This window comes from Equus przewalskii, chromosome 13, assembly GCF_037783145.1.
Source record: "Equus przewalskii isolate Varuska chromosome 13, EquPr2, whole genome shotgun sequence".
NCBI classification, from domain to species: domain Eukaryota; kingdom Metazoa; phylum Chordata; class Mammalia; order Perissodactyla; family Equidae; genus Equus; species Equus przewalskii.
In genome coordinates this window covers 85,683,255-85,710,945 of record NC_091843.1, presented here as the reverse complement: position 1 = coordinate 85,710,945, position 27,691 = coordinate 85,683,255, and the positions used below count along the sequence as shown (strand labels likewise).

Sequence of the window (27,691 nt, the reverse complement as noted above, 5' to 3'; positions counted from 1 at the left end):
TCGGATCATTACGCATGTTCCTCTATCCTTATGTTAAAAACAAAATAAATTTTATTTTTAACCATCTTTTCTTCCCTTCACCATTAAATGTCGCCAAACAGTATTTTTACACTAATTATTCTCACTTTGCCTCACATTAGAATCACCTGGGGAGCTTTTAAAATCCAGATGCTCAGGCTGCACCTCATACCAGAAGATTACCAGGGATGGACCCAGGCACCAGCACTTTTTTGAATTCCTAGGTGATTCCAATGTGCAGCCAAGACTGCAAACCACCGCTCCAGCGCAGCACTTCTTCAACTTTAACATACATATAGATCACTTAGGATCTTGTTAAACTCTGGATTCTGATTTTTTAGAACTCGTGGGGCCCAGGAATCGGCATTTCTAACAGGTTCCCAGGTGATACTGTTGCTACTGGTCTGAGAACCACACTTTGAGTGGCAAGATTCGAGGAAGTCTCCTGGAGTCCTCTCACGTGGGATCTGAACTCTTTTGGAGTTTCCTAAATTAGAATCTCACTTAGATTAGAGATGATTCTAGAGCAATGATTCTCAGCCTTGGCTACTCAATGCAATCACTCGGGGAAACTTAAAAAATAATGATGCTTGGGTTTCACCACAAGAGAGTGATCTTGTTGATCTGGAGTTCAGCCTGGACATAAAGATTTATAAAAGTATGCAAGCTGATTTTTTAAAAATTAGTTTTATTGAAATATAATTTACAAACCATACAATTCACCCATTTAAAGTGTACAGTTAAATTTTTTGGTATATTCACTAGTATAGTACTAGTATACTTAGTATATTCAGAGTTGCACAACACAGTCTAATTTTAAAATATTTTGTCCCCCACTAAAAGAAATCCTGTACCCATTAGCAGTTACTGCTGATTCTCTACCCCCTCTCCCAGCCCTAGGCCGTCACTATTCTGTCTCTATAGATTTGCCTATTCTGGACACTTCATATAAATAGAATCATACACTATGAAGCCTTTGTTACTATCTTCTTTCACTTAGCATAATGTTTTCAAGATTCATCTATGTTGTAGCATGTATCTTCGTGTGGCCGAATAATATTTAATTGTAGGATATACCACATTTTCTTTATCCAGTCATCAGTTGACAGACATTTGAGTTGTTTCCATTTTTCGGCTATTATAAATAACGCTTTTATGAATTTCACGTACAAGTTTTTGTGCAGACATTTGTTTTCATTTCTCTTGGGTACACACGTAGGCGTGGACTTGCTAGGTCATATGGTAACTCTATATTTCACCTTTTAAGGACCTGCTAAATTGTTTTCCAAAGCAGCTGCACCATTTTACAAACTCACCAGCAATGTATGAGCATTCCAATTTCTCCACATCCTCATTATCACTTATTAATGTCTGTCTTTTTTGTTATAGCCATCCTAGTTGATATGAAGTGGTATCTCATTGCGGTTTTTCGGGTTTCCTTTTTTGTGAGGAATATTGGCCCTGAGCTAACATCCATTGCTAATCCTCCTATCTTTGCTTGAGGAAGAACATCTCTGAGCTAACATCTGTGTCAATCTTTCTCTATTTTGTATGTGGGACACCACACAGCATGGCTTGATGAGCACTGTGTACATTTGTACCCAGGATCCAAACCTGCAAACCCCAGGATGCCAAAGCCGAACACTCGAACTTAATCACTGCACCACCGGGCCGGCCCCCTCACTGGGGTTTTGATTTTTTTTTCCTTTTTCTCCCCAAAGCCCCCCAGTACATAGTTGTATATTCTTCGTTGTGGGTCCTTCTAGTTGTGGCATGTGGGACGCTGCCTCAGCATGGCTTGATGAGCAGTGCCACGTCCGCACCCAGGATTCGAACCAACAAAACACTGGGCCGCCTGCAGCAGAGCGCGCGAACTTAACCACTCGGCCACGGGGCCAGCACCTGGGGTTTTGATTTACATTTTCCAAATGACTAATGATGTTGAGCATCTTTTCACGTGCATATTGATCATTTGTATATTTTCTTTGGAGAAATGTCTATTCAGATCCTTTGCTCATTTTTTAAATTGGGTTATTTGTCATTTTATGATTGAGTTGCAAGAGTTCTTTATATATGTTGGATGCAAATGCCTTATCAAATACATTGTTAACATTTTCTCCAATTCTGTGGGTTGTGTTTTTGCTTTCTTGATGGTATCATCTGCAGAACAAAAGTTTAAAATTTTGATGTAGTTCAACTTACCTATTTTTTCTTTCACGGCTTTTGGTATTTTAGCTAAGAAATCGCTGCCTAACCCAAGGTCACAAAGATTTACTCCTATGTTTTCTTCTAAGACTGTTATAGTTTTAGCTCTTACATTTAGGTCTATGGTCCATTTTAAGTGAATTTTTGTGTATGCTTCTTAAAGTAGGCACCTATGGGTTTGTTCAAGGATCCTTACTGCACAATGTTCACCACATTTGATTATAAGTTCAAAATTCTTGATTTTTTTTCTTGTAGAGCAAAAGATGGGTGTCTAGCTTTAGGGCACTTATGTAACAAGCCCATATGTAATAACAAAGGCTTCCCCGTAAAAGGAAGTCCCAGCACAGGGATGGTTCAACATCTGCAAGTCAATCAACGTGATACACTACATCAACAAAATGAAAAACAAAAACCACATGATCATCTCAATAGATGCAGAGAAAGCATTCGACAAGATCCAACACCCATTTATGATAAAAACCCTCAATAAAATGGGTATAGAAGGAAAGTACCTCAACATAATAAAGGCCATATATGACAGACCCACAGCCAACATCATACTCAATGGACAAAAACTGAAAGCCATCCCTCTGAGAACAGGAACAAGACAAGGGTGCCCACTTTCACCACTCCTATTCAACATAGTACTGGAGGTGCTGGCCAGAGCAATTCGGCAGGAAAAAGAAATAAAAGGAATCCAAATAGGTAACGAAGAAGTAAAACTCTCGCTGTTTGCAGACGACATGATCTTATATATAGAAAACCCCAAAGAATCCATAGAAAAACTATTAGAAATAATCAACAACTACAGCAAAGTAGCAGGGTATAAAATTAATGTGCATAAATCAGTAGCATTTCTATACACTAACAATGAACTAACAGAAAAAGAACTCAAGAATTCAATCCCATTCACAATCGCAACGAAAAGAATAAAATACCTTGGGATAAACTTAACCAAGGAAGTGAAGGACCTATACAATGAAAACTACAAGACTTTCTTGAAAGAAATTGACGATGACATAAAGAGATGGAAAGACATTCCATGCACATGGATTGGAAGAATAAACATAGTTAAAATGTCCATACTACCTAAAGCAATATACAGATTCAATGCTATCCCAATCAGAATCCCAAGAACATTCTTCACAGAAATTGAACAAACAATCCTAAAATTCATATGGGGCAACAAAAGACCGCGAATTGCTAAAGCAATCCTGAGCAAGAAAAACAAAGCCGGCGGAATCACAATCCCCGATTTCAAAACATACTACAAAGCTGCAGTGATCAAAACAGCATGGTACTGGTACAAAAACAGGTCCACAGATCAATGGAACAGAATTGAAAGCCCAGAGATAAAACCACACATCTATGGACAGCTAATCTTCGACAAAGGAGCAGAGGGCCTACAATGGAGAAAAGAAAGTCTCTTCAACAAATGGTGCTGGGAAAACTGGACAGCCACATGCAAAAGATTGAAAATTGACCATTCTTTTTCACCACACACCAAAATAAACTCAAAATGGATCAAAGACCTAAAGATTAGGCCTGAGACAATAAGTCTTTTGGAAGAGAATATAGGCAGTACACTCTTTGACATCAGTTTCAAAAGAATCTTTTCGGACACTATAACTCCTCAGTTGAGGGAAACAATAGAAAGAATAAACAAATGGGACTTCATCAGACTAAAGAGCTTCTTCAAGGCAAGGGAAAGCAGGATTGAAACAAAAAAACAGCTCACAAATTGGGAAAAAATATTTACAAGCCACTTATCCGACAAAGGGTTAATCTCCATAATATACAAAGAACTCACACTGCTTAACAACAAAAAAACAAACAACCCGATCAAAAAATGGGCAGAGGACATGAACAGACATTTCTCAAAAGAAGATATGAATATGGCCAATAGACACATGAAAAGATGTTCATCATCGCTAATCATCAGGGAAATGCAAATCAAAACTACACTAAGATATCACCTTACACACGTTAGATTGGCAAAAACATCCAAAACCAAGAGCGACAAATGTTGGAGAGGTTGTGGAGCAAAAGGAACCCTCATACACTGTTGGTGGGAATGCAAACTGGTACAGCCACTATGGAAAACAGTACGGAGATTTCTCAAAAAGTTAAAAATAGAAATACCTTATGACCCAGCCATCCCATTACTGGGTATCTATCCTAAGAACCTGAAATCAGAAATCCCAAGAGTCCCTTGCACCCCTATGTTCATCACAGCATTATTTACAATAGCCAAGACGTGGAACCAACCTACATGCCCAGAAATGATGATTGGATAAAGAAGATATGGTATATATACACAATGGAATACTACTCAGCCATAAAAAAAGACAAAATTGGCCCATTCGCAGCAACGTGGATGGACCTCGAGGGTATTATGTTAAGCGAAATAAGCCAGTCAGAGAAAGACGAACTCTATATGACTCCACTCATAGGTGGAAGTTAGTATATTGATAAGGAGATCAGATCGGTGGTTACCAGGGAAAAGGGGGGGTGAGGGGAGGGCACAAAGGGGGAAGTGGTGTAGCCACAACATGACTAACAAAAATGTACAACTGAAATCTCACAAGGTTGTAATCTATCATAAGATTAATAAAAAAAAAAAAAATGGCAGAACAAAAAAAAAAAAAAAAAAAAGGAAGTCCCAGTTGCTCAGAAAGTACCTTAAGAAATCTATTGATAACTTCCTACAATCAGTCCCTTTAATTGTCCCTGTATAGGGATATAACTATCTCGAACACAAATTTTTGGCATATGATACAATTTCTTCCTCAAAAATATGTGTACCAAAGTGGGCTGGAGGAAAAAAAGTGTGTTTTGTACGTTCGTGACACAGTTTTCAGCAATATCAACTGTGTGATACCACTATCTTGTAGAATAAATCACGGCCTCATCAAACTCATAAAATGGTTACAAGATTGATTATTGCTATATTGCCACATGTGTTAGCTTCTATCTTCTCTATGGATCTGTATGTAAGTAATATCACAAATATTGTAGTATTTCATGATTCTTTTGTATATTATACTGTTCCAAAGTTTCATTTCCATGCAGCCAAAGCACTAGAAAGGGGACAGTGTCAATTGCTTCCCTAGTTTATGGTCTTACTTCCAAACACTTCTGAGGGCCCCACTCCCATGCAGCACAGCATGGTCTTCAAGAGCATAGACTTTCAGGGTTTGCTTCTCAACTCCACAAATCACTGGCTCTATAAACTTAAGCCTTGTTTTTCTCACTAGCAGAATGTGGATAAAAGCATCAAATAAGAGGGTTGTTATAAGAATTAAATGAGGCAACACATGTAAAGCACTTGCAAGGTGCCTGAGATATGTTAAGCGCTGAATAAGCTGGATGCTCAAAAACAACACCACCTTTCATTGCAAAATGTGGATCCTGCCTCTGCAGAGAGAGGAAGAATATCACCACAGATACGAGACTATAACCTGAGACACAAACAAAAGAACAATATAGAAATCAACGGAACATTAATATTTCCATCCATTCTTCTTGCTGGCAGGAATCCCCCTTATGAAAGACCCTGGGGTGCCTGTAACTTTAATCTCTAAGATATGTTGTGATATTCTCTCCCATGTGAGAGTTTGTTTTTAGAAAAGTATCAGTGTCAAATATCGCTACGCCACACAGTCTACTCATTATGAATCGCATATAAAAACAATATGTTGCAATCTGTTATCTACAAGTTTTCCTTATTTTTTGGTTTAGGCAGATGGTATGGTTTAGCTGTATAAGCAACACTATCTTCACTAGACTGTTGATTCCATTTGTGGAATGAAAATCTCTGAATAATGACTGATGACGTTCATGGGAAATGATTTTTCAGTAATCACATAACTTCATGAAGTGCGCTGGTTTTAGGTGAACCAAGGTAATGGGTGTCTTTATTATGGCAAATGGTTGGGCTCCAGGCAGACAGGAACAAAGCGAGCTCTCTAGTTAGCTTCTTTAAGGTCGGCACCAATGGGACGGTTCAAGAATCCTGCCTGCACAATGCTCATTGCCTTCCCCAGCATACATTAATGGCCATGGCAGTAAGTAGACAAAGAACTATGTAAAGAACAAGAACTGAACAATGTTGTTCACGTTGACCACTTAATGACAGAGACTTACCTCTAAACCAGTGAAAAGGGCATGTGTCACGCATGCCTATGACAATCACACTGGAGTTATTTTGGGGGCTGGCTTATTTTGGCCAGGCTGGGTAAAATAGTGGCTACCAATTACAGAGCACTTATTACACACCACATAACCTTTAAACGCTTTACATATGTTATCTCATTTATCCCTGGACACTATGATGTAGATTCAACCTCGACACAGACATACAAGGTTAAGTGACACATAAGATCATATGGTTGAGCAGGTAACAGAACTGGATTTGGAACTTGGGCAGACTCACTCCGAAGTCCCCACTCCTAACCACTATGCAATTGTCTCCTTAGTGAAATGTAGACATGGCCTCAGAATCTCCTTGAATATATTATATTTTCACTCATTTAGCTTATTTCTAAGGCTCCATTAATACCTCTATTGACTTCAAATGCCTCTATTAACAAAAGAGTTAATTGTTCTTCTCCATCCTCTTAAAGACGGATATAAAATGGTATACAGTTCATTGGGTCTGATCACATTTCAGTATTCAATTTTAATTTACCCCAAATTTCATATTTTCTAGATTAGTTAAAAACAAACAAACAAACATACAGGGCAAGGAGACCCTGATCAGTGACCAGTTTCCAACATGTTGTAAATATTTTCTAAGAGTCTACAGTTTCAGACACTGAGATCACAACACTGTCCATGTATAAATAGAGTTTCCAGTTTTTGACTTTCATTTTCCAACTAGTTGAAGGGTGGGGCAGTAAAACATTTCCCATAAATAAATGAAATGCTATTACATTCCATACTCCTTTTACCATGAGCTGCTGACCATCTATTATTAAAAAGACACACCCTGGAGGGCAGTATCCAATCTTTAGAAATAGAAATAGCCATGGCATTATTTTCTGAGATGAAATTTTGAAAAAAAAATAGTTACTGATTAAAAAATTCAAGGAACACCCACAGAGTAACGTCCATCCTGTTAAACCTTTTTGTAAGCTTCGTCATCTTTGTTATTGTCCTCACTTCAAGCTACTGAGTTGTTACTATGTGCCAGGCACTGTGCTAAATCTTTCAACATATTCCTTCCCTAAACCCCCACACAAGTGCTTCTGAGGTTGGTACCACTAATGTTACATTTCACACATGAGGAAACTGATACTTTGAGATGTTAAGTAACTTGCCAAGATCACACAAACAATAAATGGAAGGGACAGGATTTGACCACAGAGTTTACATTTTTAACCATTATACTAGTGAAATTCCTTACCGGACTTATTTTTTTATGTGGGTGTGGGTAATACTGAGTTTGCATAAATCCCATGCTCCCCAAAAAGCCATTTGAACATGCAAACATTACCATGAATAAAGAGTTTAGGCATGGAACCTATAAGATTTTGACTAAATCTGGAGAGGAAATATGTAACTTAAATTCACTTGATATAGAAATATATGAGAGAATTTTTTCATGTACATTTTTATTAAGGAATCTTATTAAATTTTTAAAGTAGGCAACTTAAGAAATCAGCAATATTATAAAAAGTAACTGAATCATACCCTTAATATAATCTTTTCCTGTTCATTACCGTAAAATAATTGGTAGGACTTCTGGGTTGGTATCTGGGCAAACCAGCAGGGCTTAATATGCCTTTCTTATTTCCTTTTCAATTTCCATTAAAATGCCCATGAAGAATCACAAAAAGATGAAAACTGGCAACAGTGTCGGAAACTCAAGACGAGACCAGATGCCAAAGTCCTGAAGGGCTTCTCACCAACGCCAGTGCTGAGGAGATTAACAACATATTCCTGGATTCCACCACAAGAATCAAAACCTGATCCCAAAGAAAACAGGAAAAGATGGATTCACTTTGTTCACCTCTGGCTAGAGGACTCAGGGGCTGCACCAAACAAAAAGTGGGCAACGATCTCCCGTTAGCCGTCTTCAGAGCTAGCCCATCGCGCCTTTGTGCCCTCACCCCAGGCAGCAGGGCTCTCTGTGTGCACCCAGGCAGCAAACAGCAGACCACATGGGAGCAAACAGAAGAAACTAGGTGTGACGTGTAGCATCCTAGAAGCCACCTAACAAAAATGTCAGAAACGACCCGCAGAGCACTATACTCTGTGTACATAAGGTAGGAGCTCTTGTGTCAAAAAGAGTAAAGTAGGGAACCAAAAAATAACACACCATTCCTTCAACATGTTGCTGCAACTTAAAAACATATCTACACTCACTTGGCAGCCTTTGAACGCAGGGTTAATACAGGCCTGATGCCTGGTGGATCAGAGCACTGGCTCCTGGACAGGCACCAATTCTGGGAGAAGCAGATAAAGAACAGGTGTCTTTTGGGAGGTGGATGGTAAAGGAAAAGGAGGAAGAGGCAAGAGATCAGGGTCCTACTGAAACGACACAGTATCAGAGTCGTAAGCAGGCAGATCAGAAAGACAGGGGAAACGCTGATGGAAGAAACTGCTCTTCGCTGTACAATGGAAGAAGGTGCTTGTGAACTAAGATAAGTTAAACTACCCAAATCCCAGCCCCACAGATCGTCGCTCTTGAGGGCCCAGGAAGAGCTAACACATGTAAACATGAACATCAACAACGACAAAAACCAGCATCCAAACGAAGTTACCGTGGGAGTTAAAAAAATAGCGAATGAGAATTCAAAACTTTTGGCAAATGAAAACATTCCCCTACTATGGAAAAAAAAAAGCCACAAAGCAGAAGAAAACTCTTACACAATATTTCAACATGAATTAAATATAATTAAATCAGCAACTGCCAATACAAAAAATACCACAAATCAAAAACTTAAAAACTCAGAACTAAGAGAAGAAACTAAAAGACAAAATCTCAGAAATGAAGGGATGCTATACAAAAATAAAAGTCTATGAAAGCATATAAAGAACACAAGTAAAATGAGAAAAGATAATTAATTCAAAATAAGGAAAAAATAGAGAAAAAGGATCAGAGAGAAATTGATAGAAACAGAAGATAAGTAAATAAGATTCAATGATATCTGTAATTGGAGTCCCTGAAGAAGAAACATAAAACAATGGAACATAATATTTAAAACTATAATTCAAAAACCTCTAAAATAAAAGACCTGAATGTACAGATTGAAAGAACCCACTGTGTATCTGAGAAAACCACCCCAGCCTGGTCACCTCTGAGACATATCTAGCAAAAGTCTTAGACTTTAAATAATAATAATAGTGATGATAAAAATCTTCTGGGCCTCCAGGCAAAAGGACCAAGTCACTTGCAAAGGAAATCAAATCAGGTTGACATTAAACTTATCAACAGGAACATAAAAAACAAATAGAGAGTGGGATAACATTTTCAAGGAACTCAAGGAAAGAAAGTATAAGAATTTTATATCAGTTGAACGGTTTTTCAGTTATCAAGGTTGTAGAAAATGTTTTAATAGGCATGCAAGAATTCAAAGAATCCTGAGAAATCTATTAAAGAATGAATTCCTCCAACTAAGAGATAATTGGGAACACTTTAGAAATGGACAAGTGGTTAGCATGGAACATGTTATTGTAGATCTAAGACTAAAACAAAATTGTGGAGAAGAATAGAAGAGCAGTATTATATATGTTATATGCTCTGACAAAATAGAAATAACACAACTAAAAAAATTGGAAGAGAAAGGCAAGAGAGAGTAAAGTTGAATAAGCTAGTTGATTTCCTTATATATAGTAAGTGAGAGTCAAAGATGCCATTTAAAGCTTACAAACCAAATAGCAGAATCTAAGAAAAAGAGGGGCTAAGAGCATTACATAGAGATACTAGTATAATGGTGAACACTCGAATAAAATAGAAATCATTCTAAATATTAAAAGAACAAATAAAAGGTCAAAGATAAAAGCAAATACAGCATAAAACAACACAACAAAGCTAAGAATGAAAATGCCAGTCATAGCAATATATATTAACTTTACTAAAATGAAATATTTTCTGACTGGATCACAAAGAAAAACCTAACAACTACAAAATACACATTCTTTCCAAGTCCACGTGGCATAGACACCAAGAAAGACCATATGCGCAGCCAAATCTCAAATTTAAAAGGATGGAAATAATAAAAAGTACGTCCTCTGACCACAAAAGAATTAAACTAGGGATCGATAATACAACTAGAGAAAACCTGAAATATTTGGAAATTAAACAAAACACTTCTAAATACATGGCTCAAAGAAGAAGTCACCATTTGCCCCATTCTCAACATTACACTTAGCAATAATTTTGACACAAATTCTACCATATCAGACACCAAGATGGCAGTCTCAGGTTTCTTTTTGTTTGCAGGTAAACCTGGTACACTTTGCTGTGGTGGTACTTACCAGAAGTAAATAAAGCAATGTCTACAGAATCTTGAGGAGAAAAGACTGGCAAGAATTCTTTGTCAAATTATTGTTTATGTTTGAAGGTATCGGAAAGATATTTTCATATGAAAAGATTTTAAAAACTCATCATTTATGTACCTCTACTAAAAATTACTTTAAAATATTAACCATCCAATCAAAAGAGTAATTAAAATTAGGAACTGAAGAATGGGAAAGTTAGGTAATAAAAGGAGTGTTGGTAACATTAAAGGTAATTAAACATACAGATTAATATGAATAATTTCTCTATATGTGATTACAGATTGAACGCAGAAGAAAAAACTCTTTTTGAAAAGAAGATTTATAATATTATAGTTCAGAAAGCTGGGTCTACGATCCCAGATTGAATTAACAAACATTTGAAAGCAGAAAATAAGCAGGAAAATATTATCAGGAAATAAAGACACAATGACATTTTCTTTCTTTCTTTTAATTTTTGGTGAGGAAGATTGGCCCTGAGCTAACATCTGTTGCCAATCTTTCTCTTTTTTTCTTTTCTCCTCAATGCCCCAGTACGTATCTGTATATCCTAGTTGTAAGTTCTCCTACATGCTGCCACAGCATGGCTTGATGAGCAGTGTGTAGGTCCATGCCGAGGATCTGAACTGGTGAACCCCAGGCCACCTAAGGGGAGCGTGTGAACTTTAACTGCTACACCACCAGGCCGGCCCCCACAATGACATTTTCTTTGGGTACTTTTGCTTCCAGCCAAGATAGAGTAACAGGCAGACTGGACTTACCCTTAAAAAAACCCAAAGAAAAACAGACAGAGTATATGAAACAGTTTTCAAAAGATGGAATATAGGCAAAGAAGAGTGATCTCTGAGCAATAGGAAACAAGGCGGATGAGTCTTGGCGTTGCCCTAGCTGACTGTCTTGAGAGAGTTTCTAAGCCATGGTGCAGGGAAGGGGAACTGAGGCACAGCCCAGTGGACTCCCTGAGTTGAGGAGACAGAGCTGAGGCTGCAGGAAGATGAAGGGAGCTGAAGTTCATAGGACAGAGGACCAGAGAAGAAAAGGCTGCATACAAAGAGATTTGCAGAGGGCCCCCTCAGACAATTTAGCTGAGTAATGATCAGATGTATTTAAGGGAACTACCCAAAACTGGGAAAGAACCATCCAAAAGGATGAAAAGGAACAGTGCCCAGCATTCACACAGGGTTGGGAAGAGCACCAGTTCCCATGGCCAGAATGGAAAAACTCATAACTCAGAGGGCGCTGGGTAGGTGACCAGAGAGGGTTTTGACTCAGTAGTGGGGAACAGTTGGCAAACACTGAGTGCTGCTCTGGACCTGCCTAATGAATCATCAAAGCAAGCCCAGAAGACTCAAACTGTCTCCAAGTAACTGCATCTCAGAACGAAGCAAGATTTATAACAACACATAAATACCTAGCACCCAACAAGGTAAAATGCACAACATCTGCCACCAAATCAAAGATCAAAAGTCATGGAAACATGCCCCATAATGAGGACAATAATCATTCAGTCACAACCAACCAGAAGTGACATAGCTGTTGGAATTAGCCGAAGACTTTAAAACACTTATTCTAAGCGTACTCGGTATATTCAGGAAGTTGAGTAGAGACATAGACAATATAAAAAAGACCCAACTTGAGCTTCTAGAAGTGAAAACCTACAAAGCATGAGATGAAAAATATACTGGATGGAATATACTGGATTAGACACTAAGAAAAAAATCAATACACTTGAAGGCATAGCAACAGAATCTATCTAAAATGAAGTACAGAGAAAAAATTATTTTTTAAAAAAATGAAAAAAGTATCAGCTAGCTGAGGGCAACTTTAAATGTCCATGTTAGAAGACTGAATAGGTCCATTCTTCTCAAATTATGTTCAGTTTTAATCTCATTCAATCTAATTTATAAGAAGCTTTTCTTTGAATATAACAAAATAATTGCAGACTTCAACAGAAAAAATAAAAAAGTGAGGCCTGCTAAGAAAATTTTGTAAAGGAAATATAATGGAAATGTGAATGACTATTTCTACCAGGTATTTAAATAGACTCTAAAAAGACAAGGATTACAACAGTGAGGTGCTAACATGACAACAGCTAAGTCAGTGGACTAAAACAGCGGGCACCAAGACAGATCAGAGGACTAATAAGAACCTAAAACATAATTAAAGGGTAGCACAAAGTTTTCACTAAAAAGGAAATTTTATTCAATAATAATAAAAATGCTACTCAATAATAATTATTCAATAATTAGTCCGGGTTGTTTTGCTAACACTTGAATTAAAGCACCATTTTAGCTCAGTGGTTCTTAACCTTTGGCTCATTGACTGTCACGCTTCATTAGGTTTCATGGGATCTGTGAAAGTGGGGTGAAAAGTGACTTAGTTTTCCTTCAGCTTTCTTCTTGAAACTAAATCCGTAGGGGGGAAGAAGTCTTTATAAACCCATATTAAGTCTTTAAGGTATTTTACATCATCAGATAATATGTCATTGTCACCACTGTCATGTTATAACATCTACAAGGGTTTCCCATTGATGAGAAAGAAAAACATTCCTACCATTGTGATTAGGAGGTCCGCTCTTGTTTATATTAAGTTTAATTTTTAAAAAAAGAACCATTATAAAGTATGAATCATTGGAAACGTCTTGAAGCAAGGTATAGGCTGCTTATCAAGTTGAAAAGCAGAAAAAACATTCAGAATGGGAAAGAGCTTGGAGAAGCCACGTACCCTAGAAATGACAAACACGGTCTGTGGCTGGGAACAGAAGAAAAACTGAGGCAGTTTTCTATTGAAAATAACGTCACCCACTCCAAAATTGCTATTTTGAAGCAGGTCTAGGAAGAATCGATAACTAGGAAACAGCTAGTGAACCTCTGACGCTCTCGGCACGCCAACTCTGGTTTTCATCCATTACTGCCATTCCTATTTCATGAGACCCCTGTAAGACTTTCAAAAACTACCATCTTGAAAATGGTATTTCCAAGTAAATATCTGACTGGAAAAAACGTTTCAGAACTCTGGGCACAGAATAAGTGTCTCTGACATTTGGCTGTCCATTTGTTTTTGCTGCTTTGGAAAAGAAACTCCAGTTTTCCACTTTTGGAAAAGTGACTGGTGGCTTTCTCTATCAGCAGGCACGGGTGCCAAATGTTCTGCCACTGCTACTGAATGAAGGCTTGTCTCATGCTGCAAGGAGCATCCACTTTATCAGGCTCAGGGGTCTGGATCATTTTTTCAGGATCTTTTATCAAGAAGAATAGTTCTTTCTTTACTAAACAGAAATTTGCTGGATTTCCACAGGAAAGTCTTGAAACGCTTGATTAAACTTTGGTTAGAAATTTTACTTTTTTTTAAATAGAAAAGGAAAGTCTACTCTCAAATGGTTTCGCATACTTGGACAATATTTTTGGCCTCATCTATTGGTTAGAGCCCTGCCATCAACATTATGTATGCCGTTCCACAATGGGGAGCTCCTGTTCTGTAAGGGATTGGTCATTAGGAGTTCAGTGCTCTCCTAACACCAAAGAAAGACCTCCTGCAATCTGGAGTTAAGGGTGACCAAACTTTTTCCAATTTTTCTGCAGGCAGGAGACATGTGCCAAACTCTTAAAGGTTACTTCTGATCAAGATAATCTGAAGATTGAAATACAGATTTATAATCCAAAATTTGGTGATACGGACGAACATCAATGACTTGGACTTTGCCAAAGATAATAACCTCAGCGAACTGGGGGCAGAGGAAATTATTCAAAACGAATTCAACTGTTTCTCAACTCAAGCCTACCCTCACTTGGCAAAGTGCGCTATAGAATTTTATTCCATTTGCTATTGAGTGCCTTTACAAGCCAGGGTTTGCAATGCTTTTGCCCCCAAAATAAAACAAAACAAAAATCAAAAGTGACTGGATGTCAAGCATGACACATATGCTGTCAAATTAAAACCACTCAAAACTTTCTCCTCCTTCGAGTCAAATCTCAACAGCCTTCACGCTGACAGCTGGTGACAAGCTGAATTGAAGTTCAAATTTTGCTTTGCTTGGAAATTTTTGTTTTATTTATTTTTTATCGTGAAGTGGGTGTTAATTTTTGCATTAAAAATTAGTGAGAAAGGCATAGATTTGTAAAGAATGTTTTTCATACTTTTCTATTTCTAATCACATAGAAAAGAATGTGTAATCAATGTTTAATATCATAAAAAATTCTATTTAAATTTTTCTGCGTGTGTTTAGGTACTTTTTCTCTGTAAAAAAAAAATACTTTATTTTAGGGAATTTCACAGATTTCAGAGTCTCAAAGAGGTCTATGATTCAAAAACCTGGGGAAAAAACACTCCTCTTTAGATATTGACCTCACATAACACACACATCATCTCACAATTATTTAAGAATTATAAGGAAGAAAATCAAACCACAACAGTTGGAAGAAAATATAGATAAACATTTAGCACATTTCAGGCTGAGAAAAAGCTTTCTAAATAGAAAACCACAAGAAAAATAAATAAAAAGTAAAACGGTCCTTCTCTAGCTCAATAATTTAATTTCAAATCATTTATATCTAAGGGAAAAATCCAAAATGTAGACAGAGGTTTCACGAAGAAATTATTCATTACAGTGTTATTAATAAAAAATGAAAATCAGCCTAAGTTAAGGCAATGGTTAAGTATATCAAGATACACACATACAGTAGAATGTGCATAGATGTGTGACGGGGGCCTGGTTGGGAGTTGGGAGCAATGGAGACTGGTGGTTTGAAGGGTGAGTACTTCATCTAAGGAAGACAGCAACTACGTGACTTCCGCTGTCGTTGGCTTTGTGGAAATGTGGGCCCTGTGTTGCCAGGCTTTCCCATTTTATAAAACTTTTTAATTGGAAATAATTTCAAATTTACAGAAAGTTGCAAAAATGAGAAACAGTAAAAGAACACCTATGCCCTTTACTCAGATTATTATTAATATTTGCCTCCATTGTCTTCTCTCTTTTTTCTGAACCATTTGAGGGTATTTACACATATCATGGCCTTCTACTCCTAAATACTCCATTGTCTATTTCCTCAGAACAGACACTATACTCCTTTGAGGTAGGGCATCAGGAGTGGGATGAAGAAGGGAGAGCACGAGGAGGTCATGTCCTCGTGGCCGCCAGTCAATGAGCCACTACCCCTTGCTTTAATACCCAGCAGGGATTGAAAACTGTTACACTAGACAATTGTCATTCTGTCAGTAAAAACAACACCTCCAATATATGTACACTTGTATTTATTTATAAATTGGATATATATAGTAATTTACTAATTTTATAAGGTCCTAAAGGACCTTACAAAACATTTACTTAAAAGAGGATGAGATCAAATTAAATACAAACACAGGTTTTAAAGTTTCCTTCCTGTACCCTCGCAGGTGTGTGTGTCCCACGTTGGGGGCCACTGTTCTACACCGTGGTGGCGGGACAAGAAGGAACTGCGACCTTTTCCAAAGCTGAGTCTGGGTTCTGCTCCCCAGGTCACACCTCCTTCGTGTCTACCAGCTGTCTCTATCACAACACACTGTTTCATCGCCTTCATAGCGTTCATCACTCCTGGAAGTCATCTGCTTATTTGTGTTTGTTGCCCCACCACACACACTAGCATAGAAGCTCCATGAGATCCAGGATCTTGCCTGTCTTGTTCCTTCCTAATTCCTCCACACGAGAACAGGGCTGGGTGCACAGCAGGTGCTCATTAGACACGTATGCACAGCTGCTCCCTGGCTCACATCCAGCTCTCTGCCCCTGCTTGGTGCTCCATTCTCCTAGCAGGCAACAGGGCAGGTCCCCTGACCCCCTGCAGGAAGCAAACAACACCCTATCCTTCTTAGCCCAGCTTCTCCACTTTAAAGACCTCCTGGAGAAGGCGAGTGGCTGAGGACAATCTTGCTCTTCAAGTAAACACAGGCCTGCAATCTCAAATCCAGAAGCTAACATATATATCAGATTACAGAATTTCTAAAGGCATTTCTTTTCAAAAAAATCATTTATTTGTAAGCTGAACTATCACTTCCGTACAAAAGCTATCATTCTCACTCAATGGCATCAAGCTGTTCTCGGAGCTTCTGTCCTTGGAGGAAAGAGAGACAGATGTGCAGGTACCTGATGGTTTTCCACACGTTGAAGCCGTCCAGAGGCTTGGTGCCATTTGTGCTTCCCCCGGCCAGCTTCACCAGAGTGGGCAGCCAGTCGGAAATGTGGATGAGCTCCCGGTTCTTCACACCCTTCTGTTTCAGCAGGGGGCTCGCCACGAAGCCCACGCCTCGAACGCCTCCCTCCCAAAGGCTCCATTTTCTTCCTCGAAGGGGCCAGTTGTTGCCGCCCGCCAAAGTCTGCCCTCCATTATCTGAAACACAATTAGGTCTTGGCATGAGCACAATGTTAACTATTACATACTACACTGAAGGACAGAAGACTTCGACGCATGTTTCAAATGGTGCTTAGGAACTAAAAAACAAAGCTCCTACTTAGCCCCTTCCAACGACCCCCCTCCCATCCTCCACTACCCTCCACTACAGAGACATAAGCAGAGGGCAGCATGGCACATATCTGACACAAAACCCTTCACTCCTCCATGGGCAGGGCCACTGAAAAGCAAGGAGGTCCCCTGAAGGTAAGTGCGTGGGAAAGAGCCCTGTGCTAATCAATGACCAGGCTTCAAATGCATGCGTGCAACTGGAGTGAATCCAGGTGAGCTGAGCCCCTCCTGGTACACAAAAAGCGACCTCTGAGTGGGTATCATTTAGTGACCCAAAGCTCCTGACAACTGGGGACAGCGGACCTTTTTATTTCCCTCCTGGAAAAATTTTCTAACATCTAAACTGGTAACTGAATTAACATTCTACTCTCTGGTGATTTGAACTCTTTCTTAAGTGTGAAAGTTGAAGATTTCGCCAGTGGGCTAAACGTCTCTGTAAACAGAGCAGTTGGGTGGAAAAAGTAATTGCAAGAAGAATTCCTCCCTTCTTGAAGGGACAGCAAGACAGAGTTTCATCACGCGCTGTGTGCCAGGGAAGAGAAGGTTTCACTTCCAAGACAACCGAGGGAATGGAGGACACTGGAGAAGCCAAAGGAGAAGTTATAAGAGTGATTTAAGCTAAGTATCTTACCAGCTGGTGGGGCTTAGAGGTAGACATTAAGTTGGACTGTAGAAAGTAAAAAAGTGATATTTCTTGTGAACTGAGGTTGTAGAATCATATCATCTCCAAAAGTATGCATACATTTAGGTGACTTCAGAGACACCTTTTAAACGACACTCATTGGCATTTACATTATACTTCAATTAGGTTTTTAAAAGCCATGTTATCCAAATGAACCACAGGAGGGCAGTATGGCAGACCTGCTCTATAGAACATTACATATAAAAACCTAACACAGAAATCAAGATCTATCAAAGCCACAGGATACATGTGGAAAGAAAGAGAACTAGCATTTGTTACACACTCCCATGCACCGGACACCACTTTAATTTCACACTGTCTCTCACATAATCTGGAGTCTGACAGACCTGGAATTGAAGCCTGATGCCAGCCACTCACTAGCTGTATGATCTGGGGCAAGACACTGCCTCAGTTTCCTCATGTTTAATGTGGAGATAATAACTCCAACCTCATGTATGATGGGAGAATTAAATGACCCCATTTATGATAATTGTTTGGCTGGTTCCCTGGCACAATCTAATGCTCAATAAATGGTAGCTAATACTCACAATAACCCAAATTGTCTAGTATTATAACCGTTTTTTACCCCCCCCCCCCCCCATGAGATTTGAAAAGGCCAAACAGCTAATAAGTAGCAAAGCCAGGATTCAAACAAGGTCTGTGTGACTCCCCAGGTACCTTCCACCCCCACTGTGCCATGCTCCTGATGTCCTTGGTGTAGAGTGGGTTTTATACCTCTAGGCCACATAAAGCTTCACTTTCCTATGAAAACCATAAGCACGGTCAATCTCAGCAAAGTGCACACTCGTCCTATGACACAGCAGAAGGAGAGCTCCTTCAGGGTGATGATAATTCCCTTTAGAGGACCCCCTGTTGCTGGTAGGTAAGAAATTCAAGGCTCTACTGCCCAAGAGGCTTCTGATCAAGCTCTTAACACACCAGTTCCTGGGTTCTTCTCTGTGCCTTGTGAAGGGGGGGAGGAGAGCCTTGAGCTAGATCAGATGAAGGTAACAATTCTTCAGCACATGGGTGGGTGACTATCCATCTCATCATTTGCTGTTGCAGACTGACAAGAACCTTTCCTTAAACTTCACATCTTTTCTTGACAAAAACCCAAGGCCCAAATAATCACCCAAGCCAGTTTATTAAATACACATTCTATTTCACACAAGCAGACCTGCATATTGAAAACAACGGACACCATCTTAGACAGAGGGAATTCCCCCATGCTCCTCATACTTCACCAACTATCAGCCACCCATAGCCAACGTATCAAAACTTAAAGCAGGCGCCATTCATGTGATACAAAAACACACTGGAAAGAAATGTTTACACTCTATCTATGAGGTCAAGAATAGCTGAGACAGCGATATTATTTTGCTCCGTTATCTGGATTGCTATAAACGATGCTAACTCAATCCTTGTAGAAGATGCCTGCTGTCTGCATTTTAAATAGATACACTCCCTTGAAATATTATATAACGTCTCCTTCAGTTCCACGTATTTGTTACTGCTCAATATAAAAATGTTGGATGATGATGGTGGTAGAAATAAGAGTGGGAGATGATGAGGATAAGGGTGGCCAGGTCTGGAATCTGATTCTAGGAGCAGACCTTCAGGTATGACTCAGAAAGGAAAATACTCTGGGCTGTAAAGAGAATTTGGCCATTGCTGCTACTGTAGGAGCTGGAAGATGTTTCTACACCTTATTATGGGAGGGCACCGATGCAGAGAGCATGGCTGTTTTTGCCATTAGCTCATGTGATGTTTTTGCCATTAGCAATGATAAGCGATTCTACCATCCGTTATCCATGTGGCTTCCTCCACTATTTTTTTGAGAGCACTCCAGAGAGAAAGCACTGTTAATTGACACACCTGCAACTTGTCCCCCGGGGCTCCCCTGTCACAGAGCCAGCTGCAGACTTGGCTGCATGAAGAGGGCAATTCAGCCTTGCTGGGGGCTTGTATATCCACAGGTGGTGCCCGGCTGACAGTTGCGACTTATCAGCAAACGGGCAGAATCACAGACTTAGGCCTTTGAGAAATAGGGCGCCATCCATCAGTTCTAGTACAGTCTTGCTGGTATTTCAAAGAGTTGGACATAAAACTGATGAGAGTAACAGCAAGAACAAAATCAGCTCATTTGAAACAAGGTAGAAAAGGGGTTTCTTATATTGCTCACTTAAGTCTGACATAAAATTCACAAAGACAATAGAACCACCACCATTTCAAATATGTTTCTTTTCATTTTCCCTCCTAATTTTCTTTTGGGTAAAAGTTAATTTTTGTTCTTGTTAAGAATTAATTTTCGAGAGGAATTTTTCTTGTTTCATTTCCTAACTTATAAAAAAACTTACAAATCAAAATAAGATGATTCCAATGAGTAAAGGAAGCTATGGAACATTTTTTTTTCCAGGGAAATAGTTTTTCAGCAATGTTTTTGGCAGAGGAAAAAACCTAATTATAAAACCTTTGCTGTCTAGAAAAGAAATGTCAAACTAAAACAAATGTTGTCATATACAGATGGTAAAGCTCACTTTATTATTCATTACTGAACAAAAATAACTGTCAAAAAGTCATGGAAAAACATCAGTTAGCCAAAGATCTGAGCAAAAGCATAAAGTATATGACAATGAAGCCTCATCCACATCCAGCTGATAGAAATTAAGATGGAACCATGACAACAACATTAGCTTTTAGGACTACTCCCCGAACACTGTCCTGTTGCAGCTTGTGGACGGCTGCCCTCAATCATCAGCCTACACCTCCACCTCACGGCCCCTGTGGATCTTTCGCCCCGGCCTTACCCAAGACATTCTCCTCACTCTGACTCGGGGAGCCTGGAAAGAAAAGCAAGAAAGGCTCCAGCAGCCCTGCACCAGGGCCTGGACTTCCCTCTGCACAGGGCCAGCAATGTAAGTGTGACACATGAGCAGACAACATGATTTCAAATCCCCAGAAGCCTCTTTGTCCAAAAGAAGGACCTGCTTGCTGATGGTTTGTTCTTTTAGATTAATTTTTTAAATTACTACAATGCAAACTGGAGAGTTAATACGTGTCTTAGTACTCACTTAAAGGATTAGGTAAATGCAATCTTCTACTAAAATGTTTTGAAGAAACTATCTACACAGATACTCCATTTACAACCTGATGTTTTTCTCTTTCCCTCTTGCTCGACATTTAATCATTTCTAATTGAATGTACATTCACTCCTGCCAAGTCTATCTTTCAGATGGGTTCCAATCCCTCCCCCTTCTTCAGCCCCACTGCCTTGAGTCTGACACGCCCCTCACCTGGTCTCCTGGGCTAACGCACCGATTGCTTCACGTTGCCATCAGAGGCATCTTTGTAAAGCCCGAAAGCAACCAGGCCACATCTGTGTTTAAAGACCTCTGACTGCTTTCCAATCAGGAAAAAGTTCAAACTTCTGCCCAACAAACATACAGAATCCTTCACATCTGGCCCCAACCTACTTTTTGGGCATCAACTCCTGCCCTTCCCCATAAAAGCGCCCTGGGCTCCAGTCACACAGAGCTAACTTCTCCCTGTTATGTCCTGTCATGCTGACGTTGCCTTTGTACATGGTGGCTCCTCGGCCTAAAATGTCTTCCTCTTCTTTCCTGCCTGACTTAAATTTTAAGTTCCAGGTTAAATGTCACATCTACTGTGAGCCTTTTACTTATTCCCCCAGACAGTCTGTATCTCTCCTCTGTAATTCTGCTCTTTAGAGACACCTTTTCTATTGCACTCATCTCTGAATATTGTTAATTAGTCATTCATGGGTTTGTTTTCCTCATAAACTTTGCCTCTCAAGGACAAGCGCAACGTCTCATTCTTCTTTGCATTCCCAGGGCCTAGCAAAGGAAAAGCCAAAGAGAAGGGCTCAAAAATTGGGGGGAGAACAGGACAAATAAGTGAATAGAGAAAAGGCCACCAAAAATAGAGGTTGAAGGCACTTAAAAATTAACTTTGATTCTTACATAGTTTTTTCCGAGCCTTCATCCAGCCCCTCCACAACCTTGACTTTTAGGAAGCTGTTTTAGACACAGATGCTGCTTATTCTACAGGATGTTGGTAAGTAGGGCTCATGGACCCCTGTGAGGCTTTAAGTAAATCAAACCCACAGATACCAGAATCATTTGTCCAATCTGGCAGCCAGTCAGTTACCTTGAAGTCAAAGGGGTTGTTTGAGAGCGTTTGAGAAAGCACGGTCCTGGCTTGGAACAGAGTCCTCACTCACTCCTTTAACAAATCTTTCTGGAGTGCCACCGTGTACCAGGGACCACTCTAGCTCTGGGAAAATGGCAGTGAACAAGACAGACAAGGTCCTCTTCTCACAGAGTGAACAGAGAAGGAAGTCAGCTCTCTCTCCATTTGTGGTCGGTGGTGACCAGGCCTCTTGGAGGAGCTGAAACCAGAAGACGGGACAGAGCCAGCCATCAAATAGAGAAGAGCCCAGCAGAGGGGGGAGATGGCTCAGGGCCTTCTTCAGTCGCACGCAGAGAGCGGGGATTCTGCGTTAGGGCTGCTTCTTAATTTAAGACCAAACTAACTATACTCTTAAGAACATTCTCTTGGCAGAACTTAAGGAAAACTCGAGCTGAATAATGACTAGATATAAACAAAAAGATGTTTAGCTGTTTTATGACTATCATCATTTTTCTCTATCATCCCTAGTCCACATTTCTAATTTCACTGAAATGTATTCAAGGAAGAGGAGTTAAGTGCTGTGAGTTGGGGCAAGTTACTCTATCTCTGAGTCCAAGTTTTCTCATTTGAAAAATGAAGATAACAACAATACCCAACCTTAATATAGTGCATGGCACAGAAGTAGTAGTCAATGAATATTAGTTATTTTTATTGATGATAATCACCAGCAGCAGCAGCATGAACGTATGCAGAGCAGACCAGGCTCCTGTCTGGGTATTATTAAATACATGCTAGTTTTAGGTATTATAACCACACTCTAAAACACCACACTTTCATAAGAAAAAAGCATTCTGAGCATAGTGCATTCTACAGGTTGTATTCTCTTCTCTGTAGGTAATTTCTTGAGAGTCACAAAAATATAATGAATTGTGGGGCATTTGTTGTTATTATTGGGGCAGAACCAGGGTGACTCCTTTCTGTTTTCATGAGTTTAAATGAAGTATACCAGTTATCAAAAAAGGAGGCACAATAACCAGAGCCTACGGTTCAACTGAAATGTCAGAAAACAAATCTTTATTCGGATTTCATTCGAATATTTGAAGGGGTTTTCCATGGTTTGCAGCATTGAGGGCAGATAAATGCTCTGACCCCCAACTCCGAGTCAGACACCAATCAGCCTTCCCATCTTCATTAAAGGCACCATGAGGGGAGCGTTCTGCTGTGCCAGCATTAGGAGGACTCTGGTGGAACGGAATTGGCAGCCAGACCCCAAATAACTAATGTAGCCACCAAAAGAGCTGAAGATAAAGAAGATGGATGCCGGGAGGGAAAGGGCAAAATAAGGAATGAATGGGGATTAAAAAGAAAAAGATGACGCAGGATTGTAGTAAAAGATTTCCTTATTTTAATGGGGCTAATGTCACTGCTTATAATGATGAGATACTGATGAGATTTTATCTCTCCTTTAAAATTTATTAAGGATGAAAAGGCTCGAAAGTCTGTTGAAAGATTGAAAACATTTGGTCTCTGAAAGTTAAAATGGAACTGGAAACTGGAAAACAGTCTCCTGATTTATTACATATAGGTAGGCAAACAACCGAACTTTTTCTCTAATTTCTAGGTAGTCACAGATCTTGGAGATCCTTAAATGAAAGTTGTAAGATAAATACAAGATGTTGTAAGTTACTCTCACCTAGCAGGCCTGGGTAATACTGGATCCCCCAAGAAGTAGCACAGAAGCCCCATGTGTGGAATATTTAGGGCCAGCAAAAGTAGCAAATGTTTGTTCTACACTTTTTTATTTTACAGCTAAAGCCCTCCTTGTTTTCCACGCAGTTTGATCTTGAAAGAATGCTTGATATTTTTTCACTAATGAAGTTAGGAATTTCAAGGCAAACTAAAATTGTTTGGCCCCTTGAGGGAGTATCACAGTTTACTCACAAATTATTTGGCTCCCCTTCCAGACCCAAAACCCCTTTAAGGTGGCCAGATAAGTTTTTACTAGACAGCTGTTTATCTGTCAGTAATGCCAGTCGAGAAGCAATAGATGAAAAGTATCACAGAAGAGTCTGGCAGGTTCAAGGGTAGAAAGAGAGAAGTGAAAATACCACCAACAGATGGATAAAAGTCGAGTGGTGGTTTCAAAATCACAAGTGTACTAACTACCTGTATGGTGAGAAAGATGGGAATTGAGGTCAATGATTTTTCAGAGAATTAAACCAGAGAAAGCTCACATTTTCTATTTGGGCACCAGTATCAACTATTTTAATTTCTTTTTGTTTCCAAACATATAATACAAGTTAAATGTTTTGAATTTACCCTTCAAACAAAATTAACATTTTACTGGATCTCTACTTTATATGCTTTCAGGGTTACTCAGAAAAACCAAGAAACCTGAGTGGACAGCAGTTTTGTCTCCCCAGAGCCCTGCTCTGAAGTTTACTAAATGCTCAGGATCTCCCCAGTGTGTGGGTGTCTAACTGTGGCAGGAGAGACAACGAAAGTCCTGAGAACACAGATCAGCATGATTCTCTTTGAAGAACAACAGAAAAGTGAAACATTCAATGGCAAAAACAAAAATAATACACCTAAATATTAAGAAGTTTGTTCAAAGAATTTCAAATATTGAATGCATACTTAATAAAGGTATAAGAAAGAGATTTCCTTCAGATCTGCAGATGACACTTGCTCCAAAACCAAAGTAAAATAAACTCCGAGTCCTCAGATTCCAGGTCCTCTTGACCATGCTGGACATCAGGACCCCTTCTGACCAGAGTGCGCAGTGAGAGCGAAGAGAAGTCCTGGTGACAAGGGACATCCCAAGCAGGTGACGGCTGGCTGTTGGGAGTGAAGGCAGCTGGAGGAGAAGAGAGCATGTGGGAAGGAGCCTGGGTCTCTGTGCCTAAGGAGAGGCAAGTGGCTAACCAAAGGCATTTGCAGAAGACAAAGGGATGTTGAGAGACAGAGAGGGGCCCAATATCTGGGAAACTCAGCATCTCCTGAACAGCCATGAACTAGGACAAAGATTAAACAATCAAACAAATCACAACAAATGCCCCTGAGTAACCACCATGGGCATCAACAAGTCCCTACAACCAGATCCTAACACAGGGCCCATTTAGTCTTAGACACAGTGCTAACACTATGTATGGTGTTTCGGTTCCTAACTTCACAGCAGGCTAGAATCTGCAAATTGGGAAGGCAGACTGCTGGAGATGGTCTCCACAGATACCATCCTAAGAGTAAGGGAACAAGAACAAAAAATACGAATTTTAAAAGTAGACCACAAACTAAAAATGTATTTGCCTGTTTTTCCAAAGTTCAGTGATCCACACTGGTGGATATTAAGGACACCACTGTATGAAGCATAACACAATAACTAAAAAATTAAAATGATGACCCTATGCCATCAAGACAGTAAGAGGCCTGTGGCATAGTTACAGCTATCTTAGACCTAGAAGATTTATACTCCATACTCATGTCACTGATCCTATCTACATCAAGAGAATGTGACCACCTTCACTCCCATCTTCTAGCAGAGGCCACATCTACAAGCACACGGAACTTCTCCTATCCTGGCATAGGGTTAAGCCTATACACTGAAAAGAGAGGAAATGATTACAGGTCAAGCAGGGTGCCTCATGTGCCTTACAAGAGGATGCTTTGAAATAGTAAATCAGGGCTTTCCTCATGCCTGGTAATTCCGGTCACCCTGTGACCTTGTTCCACTCGGGAAGTAGGCATGGCGATGGTGAATGGCCTCAGGGAAGGGAGAATCAGCAGATGGATGAGCCACTAGATTTAGCTTAATGATTCCTCAGAGCCAGTTAGGGGAAGAGAGAAGACCAGAAGCAGAGCAAGAGGACAAGTCTGTGCCCATAAGAAGGCGCTCTGGGCCCTGCCCCATGTCTGCGCCCCAGGGTAGAGGGATGGATAGATGTGGGGATGCAAGAGCGGAAACAACAGGCTTCATCCTCTAGTGTAGCCTGGTGGCAGGAGACGGGACAGCAGGGCTCCATGCATTTCCCTGTGCCCACGGTGGTGTGGCAGCAGCAGACGGCAAAAGCTGCAGGCTCAGAGGCCTCACACTTCAGTGCGGAAGAGGCTGCAGCCCCACTGATGAACAGTTCTCTTTTGCTGTTAAGAAGAACAGAGATGTGGTAAGAGACGGTCCCAGTCTCTGCAGGCAAGGAGGTTGCAGCCTAATCTAGACGGATGACACAAAATGGGCAGACAGGAATGGGAAGGTTTCTGTAGAGAGGAAGCAGGGATGATGACTGTGGACCACACGCTCCCCTCAGCTCCAAAGCTTTGGCTCCCTGGAGGCGAGCCAGGGACGGGACAAGAAGACCGTGAATTAACCAAGATGATCTAACAGACTGAGACCAGGCTTCCTCCACCCAGCAGAGCTGGGACCCCAGCAGAGCTGAGTTCAGTTACAGGGAGGAAAAAACAGGCCAGTTACGCTTCTTGCACATCTACCTTTGTGGACTGAAACCTGAGATTACTAGGCATATGTGTGAGCATTATGGCTGGATGCCCTGTGTTTGATGGATATAATATTTATGTGAGGTTATTTTGCACGTGAAACAGAAGGCGAATCTGTTTTTACTGTTGTGGATGTTTTGTTTTTATTATGGATGTGGGCACATGCGACCCACCTGTAGATTCACTCACAGATTTTACCTTTTTATAGAATAGCAACTATAATAACTAGGAACATTCTGAAATAGGAAAAAAAGCTTGTTTCTGTATCATGTTTCTCAAGCCCTTCAAGCCTAAAACCCCCTTTTCGTAACAAATATTTTCTTATGCTGCTTTTACTGTCCTGTAAGGAAATTCATACACAATATTATACTTACACACCTAACTTTTAAGTAACTCTAAATGTAACATACAGGAGAAAAGGCAATTGATAATAAAATAACGTGTATTTCCTATGAAAATGCGTACTATATAAAATAAATTTGGACTTAAAGGAGCCATTCTACACACTAGAAGAGCAGAAAAATGACAGAGCAGGGATGAATGCTAGAATAAAAATTACAATATTAAGTGTATATAAAAGCATGCAAAAATTACATTGTGTTTGTATCAAACAAGACTAGGTTCTAGACTCAGAAAATTGTAAACATGTTTTTCAATCTTCATGACTAACCAGCAGGAGATCTGTAAGTTGGACAAGACTCGGGACAGCCCCTCCGTGCGTAGGGCTATTGGAGCACTGCAGCCTGGGCTTCTGCCCACTAAGTGGTAGGAGCAGCCAACCAAATTTCCCAAATGCTCCTAGTCAGAACCACTGCCCCACACAATATAGCAAGCTGGGACACACAGTCAGGGATGGGCTGTGGCCTCTCTTTCAAGAGGCTTCGCAGGCTGGCACTCATTCCTTTGTGAATTTACCAGTTTGCGGTCTGGTCTGAAGCCCTGCAAGCTCATCAATAATCCTACCAGCGCACGGGAAGAGACTCCACCTCATAGGAGCAGAACCACTATAAATGATATATGTAATCAGAACGTCAACTAACTGACTGACAGTGTAAATTTACCTATCACAATGGCTGGCATCTTCATGGCCCCATGTGAGTCACGTAAGTACCTGAGAAGCTAAACCATAATCAGGCTTCCTGGTGAGGAA

General features: G+C 40.0%; 1 protein-coding gene across 1 annotated transcript in view; it reads right to left on the bottom strand.

The window, feature by feature from the left end:
• ARSB (arylsulfatase B) overlaps positions 1 to 27,691 on the bottom strand; it is a 167,568-nt gene that overhangs the window by 73,219 nt on the left and 66,658 nt on the right. The window contains exon 5 of the mRNA XM_070571551.1: positions 16,847 to 17,090. Within this exon, the coding sequence (XP_070427652.1) occupies positions 16,847 to 17,090 (244 nt within the window). The remainder of the gene's footprint in view (positions 1 to 16,846; positions 17,091 to 27,691) is intronic.